Here is a 9,633-nt window from a genome sequence, read left to right on the forward strand (position 1 = left end):
ACAAACTTTGTAAATAGTAATACTCCGTTAATATTATTAGGTATTGCATATATGAGGTAAATATAAAACACGTTATTTGCGGCCACCTATACATTGTATGAAAATGTTGTTCTTGTTAATATACAAAATGTACATACGAGGTGAACGAAAAACTTATATTCGGACTGTAACTTTGTTTACAGCTTATAGAGTACCAGTTGCTGAAAGTATTACAGGCAACCGATCTGTCTACCTGCAGGGGGCTCTTCAACCCGTTGATGCAAAACAACAGAAGGACTACAGTAAGTTAGACAAGAAAACAATGTTACATGTTTAACACAGTATTGTAGAGGAAGGCCCCAGGTATCCATCTGGGCATTATTTCAGGCAAGACGTGCACCTGGATAGAACCGCTGACCTGCCGTAAGCCTGTTGATGGCTTCTTAACACGAAAGATTCTACTCCATGCGAGGTTTCGAACCCACAGCCGCGATGAGGTTCAAGTGATTCAAAATGAGTGACTTCCGTGAACACGGACGTCTTTAGCTAAAGTTATAGTCTGAATGTGTTTCATTGATAGCTATGGTCGATTTCGTATAAGATAATATGTATAATAGTTGATGTTATCAGGCAATAACAGCATATATGAAATATTTTTAAAACTATTAAGTATATTAACTTTTACGTAATGGTACAAGCTCCGTAGTATCTTTATATCTCTTTTGCAGCTTTAACTATGATTGCGAACACCTACACCAGTGCTAAAACCTTCATATGGAAATTGTTAAACTTTGGCAGAACTGTTTCCATGGTTGGATTAGAAATTTATCGCCCTGACGGTAGAAATGGTTTTATTTTCATTTTCCAGAATTCATCGTTAGTCTATCTACCTTTCTTTACATTTACATTGAGACGCAAGTCTTACTAAAAATTAAACGATTGAGGGAACTGTCGATTAAGTTTAAAAACATATGAGCCGTGCCATGAGAAAACCAACATAGTGGCTTTGCGACCAGCATGGATCCAGACCAGCCTGCGCATCCCCACAGTCTGGTCAGGATCCATGCTGTTCGCTTTTAAAGCTTACTGTAATTAGAGAAATCGTTAGCGAACAGCATGGATCCTGACCAGACTGCGCGGATGCGCAGGCTGATCTTGATCCATGCTGGTCGCAAAGCCATTATGTTGGTTTTCCCATGGCATGGCTTATATATTGCTTGTCTATTTCTTCTTCTACCATTGTCACATAACAAGAGTGATTTAACATTAAACTTAAAGAAGCTGGAGTTCTCTTACAAACAAACGGATAATAGCACCAAAGCTGTCACTCTATTATATTATTTAGATTAAATGGGAATGACAGAAACGCACACTATTTTGTGTAGCTTGATGACAAACGTTTTACTCAGACCAACCTAAATACTTATTTTTATCTGTTTCACGTGTTCTTTTATGGTAAGGTTATCAATTGTTGTAATAGTTTTGTAAAGTTAACTATGTTCAAAATGCACTCCTCTATTTCAGGTGGAAAGATCAAAACGGATAATGAAAGGTTCTCCTTCTTCCGTTGTTTCTATGGTAGAGATAAATGGAGCTTCCTTTATTTTGGATCTTTGCTTTGCCCATTTCAACACTCATTTATAGACGATAATAAAGTTTTGCAGATTTTGTTTACAAGGTAAAATTTCCAAAAGGCAAATTATTCAATAATTTGTTATAGTGATTAGTTACTCTAACCCTTAGCCTAAATTTTTAAAATGAATTGGTCCATCATTCAGTTTGGGCCATACCGCTTATTATTCAAAGGAAAATTTACTGACTGAATAGCGAGCAGTAGATACCGTGATTTGTGCAGGCTGATATCGGTCTGCACTGTTCGCAAAGGCAGAATCATTTGCTACCAGCAGGCTAAAGGCTGATGAACTCTTATTTCATGCCAACAGACAGTGTGATTTATCAGACAGTTTCATTTTTAATAATTATTCTAGCATAAAACTGTTTTTCTTGTCACTTTTCGGGGTAGTTTTTACAGGAGAGTAAACGTGTTTAACAGAGGGGTTCTCGCGCTCACGTGCTGTTAAAACAACTTTTTATATGCGCTTTCCGTGGAAAAGCGTAAATATATGACGGCCCAAATACGGATAATTCAAAAGGAAATGATGTCAACATCATAAAACAGCACTGACATTCCCGCGCATTGCATCAAAATTTGAAGACTTTGACGGACAATATATTCATTTATTTGTTTATACGCGTTTTTTTTTTTTTTTTGCTAAAATAACGTTTGCGCATGTTCATTTCGTGTTACAGTATCTTCAGAATCCCTCGAGAGACGTTGATACCCTCGACCTACCGGGCGCGGGCACCATCTAATCCCTTGGGATATTATAACACGAAAGAAACATGTGTTTTCCCTACAGTCTTAAATGGATTTAAATGACGTTTTCCTGTAATAGGACTAATTCTATATTCCATTGGATAGAAATGATGATGTTATTTTGATAACTGAACTGACTTTATAGAAAGGTGTTTGTGATTTAAAAAAAAAAGAATTTAGTCATCGGAAGACAAAGAACATCTCAACAATATCTTTTTTAGCTCACCTGAACAATGCTCAGGTGAGTTTTTCTGATCGCTCGATGTCCGGCGCCCGTCGTCTGTCGTCTGTCAACATTTAGCTTGTGTATGCGATAGAGGCTGTATTTTTCAACTGATGAAATTTGGTCAGAATAATAACCTTGATGAAATCTAAGCCGAGTTTGAAAATGGGTCATCTGGGTTCAAAAACTAGGTCACTAGGTCAAATCAAAGAAAAACCTTGTGTATGCGATAGAGGCTGTATTTTTCAATTAATCTTCATGAATTTTGGTCAGAATGATTACCTTGATGAAATCTAGGCTGAACTTGAAAATGGGTCATCTGGGGTCAAAAACTACGTCACTAGGTCAAATCAAAGAAAACCATTGTGTATGCGATAGAGGCTGTATTTTTCAATTAATTTTCATGAATTTTGGTCAGAATGATTACATTGATGAAATCTAGGTCGAAATTGAAAAGGGATCATCTGAGGTCAAAAACTAGGTCCCTAGGTCAAATTAAAGAAAAACCTTGTGTATGCGATAGAGGCTGTATTTTTCAATGAATTTTGGTCGGAATAATTGCCTTGATGAAATCTAAGTCAGAAAGGAATAAGGGGCATCTAAGGTAAAAAAATTGGTTACTAGGTCAAATCAAAGGAAAAGCTTGTATATGCGATAGAGGCTGTATCTTTCAATTGATCATCTTAAAATTAAGTCAAAATGATAACCTTAATGAAATCTAGGAAGAATTTGAAAATGGATTATCTGGGGTCAAAAAGTAGGTCACTAGGTCAAATTAAAGAAAAACCTTGTGTATGCGATAGAGGTTGTATTTTTCAATTGATCTTCATGAAATTTAGTCAGAATGATTACATTGATAGAATCTAGGTCAAGTTTGAATATGGGTTATTTGGAGTCATAAATTAGGTCACTAGGTCAGATCAAAAAAAAATATTGTGTATGTGATAGAGGCTATACTTTTCAATTGATCTTCCTGAAATTAAGTCAGAATGAATGCCTTGATGAAATCTAGGTTGAGTTTGAATATGGGTCATCTTGGGTCAAAACGTAGGCCACTAGGTCAAATAAAAGAAAAATCCTGTGTATGTGATAGCGGCTGTATTTTTTTAATGATCTTCATGAAATTTGGTCAGAATGGTTGCCTTGATAAAGTCTATGTTAAGACTAATTATGAATTATCTTGGGTCAAAAAGTAGGTCACTAGGTCAAAACAAAGAAAACCCTTCTGTATGCAATAGAGGCGGTATCTTTCAATTGATCTTCATGAAATTTGGTCAGAATGGTTGCCTTGGTGAAATCTAGGTCAAGTTTGAATATGAGTCATCTGGGTCATAAAGTAGGTCACTAGGTTAAATCAAAGTAAAACCTTATGTATGCGATAGAGGCTACATTTTTTCAACTGATCTTCATTAAATTTTGTCAGAATGATAGCCTTGATAAAATCTAGGTCAAGTTCGAATATGGGTCATCTGGGTTTAAAAACTAGGTCACTAGGTCAAATCAAGGAAAAACCTTGTGTATGCAATAGGTGGTGCATTTTACACTGGATTTTCATAAAATCTGGTCAGAATGGTTGCCTTGATGAAATCTAGGTCAAGTTAGAATATGGGTAATATGGGGTCAAAAACTAGGTCACTTGGTGAAATCAAAGGAAAACCTTGTGTATGCGATAGAGACTGTATTTTTCAATTGATCTTCATGAAATTTGGTCAAAATGATAGCCTTGATGAAATCTAGGGCAAATTCGAATATGGGTCATCTGGGGTCAAAAACAAGGTCACTAGGTCAAATCAAAGAAAATACTTATTTATACTCAAGATTTTTGCTCCAGTTTTAATGATAATTGGTCAGAATATTTTTTCCATGAAATCACTAGGTCAAACTTGTTTACACTGTTATGATGTTTTTCTCAGGTGAGCGACCTAGGTCCATCTTGGCCCTCTGCTTTATCTATTCACATCTAAATTGTCATGACGCATGAGTGCTTTGGAACTTCCGTGGTCAAGACAAAACAAATAACGGTTATTTATAAAATATGGTTGAATTTGATTTGCCTTTAGATAATTTTTGCATGAATATGGAAAACAATCACTTTCCAGTATTTCAAACAACTGAAAAATTATTTAATTTCGTGGGCATGAAATTTCGTGGTTTTGGTCAAAACCGTAATTTCATGGGGATATGAATTCTTGATTTTAACTTTTGAACATAAACATGATGAATTGGAATTTTACTTGTTCGTGGGATTAAATTTAGTGGATTGACTCAACCATAAAATCCACAAAAAATAGTCCCCCGCGAATATTAATGATTATACAGTACTTAATATGCAATAATTATATCATTTCAGAAAATACATGGGTTTTTCATTGGAACAGCCCACATAAGTACGAAAGTTGTGTACACTAAATACATGTATATATAGTAAAAGGAAAACTTATAGACAACGGAGACAAAAAATGCCAAATGACTATATGACTGTTAACGTTACAGAAACCCAGGAAATCAAAAGAAAAGAAAACATTAGTGGATAATGATTGAATTTCTATGTGCATTTTCGTATTATACTTTAACCTGCAGGGCAATTGAAGGACGATATATAGCACTGGTTTTCACAACAGCGTCCTCATCCGTGCTACAAGGCACGAGAATTGATTTGTACACAAGACGAACAAGCTACTGTAAGTATATAACATTTGATATCTTAAGATCTTAGTTAGATATCCGCTCCTATGTTTGACATTTGTTATAAATGAATTTTCATGATAATATGACCGAATTTCAATTGATCACAAATGTATAGTTTGCATGCAAATTCAGCCTTTCCATTAAAGCCCTGTTCCGCGGCTATTCAAATTCTGTTGTGTGTATGCAACCCATGACTACAATAGGTAACAGTTAATGACCTTGCGCCACACATTAGCACACAAAACCACAAGTATTTCATATAGAATTATATATAAAACAGACTCTATTTTGACAGGTGTCTCTTTTCATAGTCAGGATTTTCATGCTTTGTAAGTGACAATTTAAGGTTAAAATGCAGGACGGGATCAGGTCTTTAACACAGTCTTGGTCTGACTGGCGTTGCCGCACGTTCATAGATAGTAACATATAACGGATATGAAATATGTTATACACATACTCGGTTAGCTAGAAATCGATAGCCGCCTCGGTAGCCTAGTCGTAGAGCGCACGCTTCGAGTGCGGAAGGTCATGGTTTCGATCCCAGGCTGCGTCATACCAAAGACGTAAAAATGGTACTAGTAGCTTCCTCGCTTGGCGCTTAGCATTAAGAGGAGAGTACCAAGACTTGTCAGCCCGGTGTCAGTATAATATGATTTTGTGGGGTATCATGTCACGTGTCTACGGCATGATATTCCAGTGAGGCAGCACCATAAAGTTGTGCTCACTGCCACAAGTAGACAGCGTCGTTTATATGACTGAAACATGTTGAAAAAGATGTTAAACCGGAACGCAGACAGAAATCAATGCTAAAAATATAAACAAAAACTAACATTTCCGTAGAAGTGATAAAAACCTAAGAAGATACGAGTGATACGAGTGTATGGACAAGGTCACCCACATAATGTCAGAGTAGGTTATTTTATTGGTCTCTGTAACCACAGAGTATGGCTGTCGAGCATAGCCTCGTTTCCGCCTAAACAGCCCAATATTCCAATCTACAATTACAACCCGTGAAAGAATCTTAATATGATTTATTCTTTCAAGTCATGCAGTAAGATATTTTTGTCGTAGATATTCTTTTATCCTACCTTGCCTATAACCTTTCTGTTGCATGCAATATTCAACAAAAATGTTCAAAAATAGATTCAAGCAATTTAGTTTCTTGCAGCACTTTTTTCTGCAGTAACGTATTAACAAAGCACGGACATGTTTCGTCTGTAATCAGGAAGTTTGTCATGTCGTTACAAATGCAAAGGCAAGACAAATTATAAGATTCTTTCACAGGTGGTAGGTGCAGATTGGAATATCCGGCTCGAAGGCAACTATTTTGGCGGTTACGAGGCTCTGCTGGATATTTCAACTACACTTACCACTATTATTCTTGCATGCCATATTCAACAAAATATAGTGAAAATTAGTTAAAATAAATGAGTTTCTTACAACGCTTTTTTTCTTACAATAGCGCATGAACAAAATGCGAAACTATACGTCCGTAAACAGGAAGTATGTCATGAGATTTCAAAGACAAACGCATCGTAATAGTTCCGTCTACTGTTAAACGTTATGTTTTTCCGTTATATAACGTTTTTTAAATCGGGACATATATTGTAAGGAACTATTAAGGTATTTAATTTTGTATCCGGTTTTACGTAAAATCATTATAGTTACTACATGAATCTGCTACAAAAATATAGTTCGTTATACCTCATTTGGAGAAAGAGAGTGATCTTACACCCTTGGGTGCAAGATGGAGTTTTCAAGCTCTGGTGAAATCACCAGAAAGCCCAGTCTGGTTTTCAAAAACTTATCATCTGCAATGAATCTTTTTTTCTCCCGTGAAATAACGTTCTTTTAATCGAGAAATATACTATTAGGTTCAAAGAAGAACTATGAGGGACTTAATTTTTATCCGGTTTACGTAAAAAATAATTACTGCAGGAAAGAACTACATAATGATAGATGAAGTAATATATAGCACGAGAACTATCATACATCACAGGAGGTAAGACGGAGTTTCACAGCCAGCATTGCCAGTCCGGTATACTTAAGACAATAAGATTTTTATACTGGTTCTAGAGCCTCGTTACTGCGTAAAAAAACACCCTCGAGTCGGATATTCTCATGAATAATAAAACCAAACAAATGAATTTCTTATAGCACCTTTTTCTTTAAATGGTGTACTAAACAAAGCGCAGAAACTTTACGTCCGTAAACAGGAAGTATGTCAAAAGTATGACAAAGATAAAAGCAACCTAATAGATCCAGATATTTATCACCTGCAGAGAAACGTTAAGAATTTTTCGTAAAATGACGTTTTTCGAATCGAAAAATATAAGGAACAAAGATAAGCTATCATTGTGTCTGATTTTTATCCGGTTTTACATAAACTGTTATACATACTGAAAACTACTGGAAATATGTCTGTTATTCAAGAATTATGTTTTCCGCATTAATCAAAAACGTAGTTTCGACAAATGGTTGTAAACTACTTGTTGCATCGAAAACAGTACATTCAGACTGACAAGTGCAAATCACTTTTACTTCATACTTTACCATTGTCAGAGACTTGCAGGAATTTTACGAAGAAAGATGTTACGTGTTTAGATAATTTTTTAAACGAATGATTAAACAGGAATGAAATTGAAACAGAAAATGCAGTCATATCTCGCTTTTTAGCGTCTTCACATCAAAACAGAAAGATAATAGACAAATTTTGTTACTGTCAGCACAATTAATTAGGCGAGTATTGGCATTTCCAGTAAATCATAATTTATTTGACATTATAAAACCAGGCTATTACCTAATGTTCTTTATATAATATTTAGTAGATTGTTACGGTTACAGAAATGTTAATATTGTCTACTAATTACATAGTTAACATTTTGCAAATGTCAACACTATATAAAATATCAAAATGTTACACAGACGAACATACAATAACATATTCTGATTATTTGATCTGTTTCTTTGCCGAGTATTTAATTTCGCACAATAGATAACAAAACTTAATTTCTCACCAACAATTTAATTTGAATAAGTCGAAATCTTTGATCCATACAATGTCTGAAAAAGATTTTGCATTTTAAGATGTTGTGAACATCAAAGTTTCATAGTTTTGTAGTTAATACGTTGACAAATATATTCACAGATTCTAAGGCCACTGTAATGGCAAAGAACCCTTACATGCTTAATTTCAAATAAGACAAAAGCTTTGATTTTGCCTTAACATGTTTAGTTTGTATCAACAACGATAATGCCTGTCGGATGGGTTCGAATGTGCATTGCGTTTTGCTTCTCTCTTCTATTAAAACAAAATGACTTTCTAATAAGTATGTACCTAGGCTTGTCTGTATTGGGCGAAATATATCGCACGACTTCTTTTGAAGAAATTTCAGTGATGTCTTTTGCCAGAAAACATTTTAAGACAATTCTCCGCAAATAATTATGTCTCTCACACGAAGTGTTTTTTATGTTTCGGCCGCTTCCCTATTATTGTGGAATTTATTTTAATCTTACAGGAGTTATCAGTTCCAAGCCACCCTTAATTAATAAAATGTGTGATATTTCGGCTACTTTTCTTTTATTCTTAGGCAGAATTTTACTTAATCTTACAAGAGTTATACGTGTCAAGTCTCATTGAGCATATAGTTCGCATGTTCCAGTTCAGTAATTTTCTGTGGAGTTATGACCCTTATTTGTCGTACTTGTTTGGACATTCAACCTCGAATACCACTAGGGGGAATAACACTAAACTTCACGAAAGTGATCATTGCTAAGCCTAGTTGTGGATATCGTCACTACACTTGATTTGTCAAATTCGTTAATCTGTGCTACTTGGCTTGTACCACTGGTCTGAATGTCCATCAAGCTTCACAGGAGTTACCACGACCAAGCCTCGTTGTGTATATTGTTGAAATGTTTTGGTACAGTCAATATGGCCCTTAATTTGTGGCATTTTACAATTTCTGCATGATAAGTGGCGGGGGACACGTTTTTGGTGAAAAGACTTCTAGTTTTAATTACAATACTTAATTAAAAAGAATTAATAAGAAGATCCTTAAATAAATTCAAATGTTTGATTATCATACCGTAACGTCATTTTTTCCGGATTATGAGTTTCTAATAGACTTCCATTATGAAAAACATGCTCGATGTTCAATTTTCTTATCACATTCTTTAAACAAGAGGGTCATGATGACCCTGGATCGCTCACCTGAGTAATATGAGCTACATGTTTCAAATGTCAAACTGATGATAAAATATTAAGAAAGTCAGTAGGTCACATTCATGGTCAATGAAATTCAGTTTTACGCTTGGTGTAAAACTGTTTATGTCTTCAAAATTTCAAGGCTGTATCTTGAAAAAC

At 35.1% G+C, this 9,633-nt stretch overlaps 1 protein-coding gene across 1 annotated transcript; it reads left to right on the top strand.

Annotated features, from left to right (window-relative positions):
- Window positions 1-127: 127 nt before the first annotated feature.
- Window positions 128-8,468, top strand: LOC128557286 (uncharacterized). The gene is made up of 5 exons (XM_053544516.1): window positions 128-281; window positions 708-818; window positions 1,504-1,657; window positions 5,160-5,260; window positions 8,416-8,468. The coding sequence occupies exons 1-5, from the start codon at window positions 128-130 to the stop codon at window positions 8,466-8,468; spliced, it is 573 nt and encodes a 190-aa protein (XP_053400491.1).
- The last annotated feature ends 1,165 nt before the right edge of the window (window positions 8,469-9,633 follow it).

The sequence above is a fragment of the Mercenaria mercenaria genome, chromosome 5, assembly GCF_021730395.1.
Source record: "Mercenaria mercenaria strain notata chromosome 5, MADL_Memer_1, whole genome shotgun sequence".
Lineage (NCBI taxonomy): Eukaryota > Metazoa > Mollusca > Bivalvia > Venerida > Veneridae > Mercenaria > Mercenaria mercenaria.

Excerpts from the sequence above, each read along its gene's own strand:
- LOC128557286 (XM_053544516.1), top strand. The coding sequence starts at position 128 with ATGTACATACGAGGTGAACGAAAAACTTATATTCGGACTGTAACTTTG. Across the intron at positions 819-1,503 it reads AGAAATTTATCGCCCTGACG|GTGGAAAGATCAAAACGGAT; the intron begins GTAGAAATGGTT and ends CCTCTATTTCAG. Across the intron at positions 1,658-5,159 it reads TTGCAGATTTTGTTTACAAG|GGCAATTGAAGGACGATATA; the intron begins GTAAAATTTCCA and ends TTTAACCTGCAG.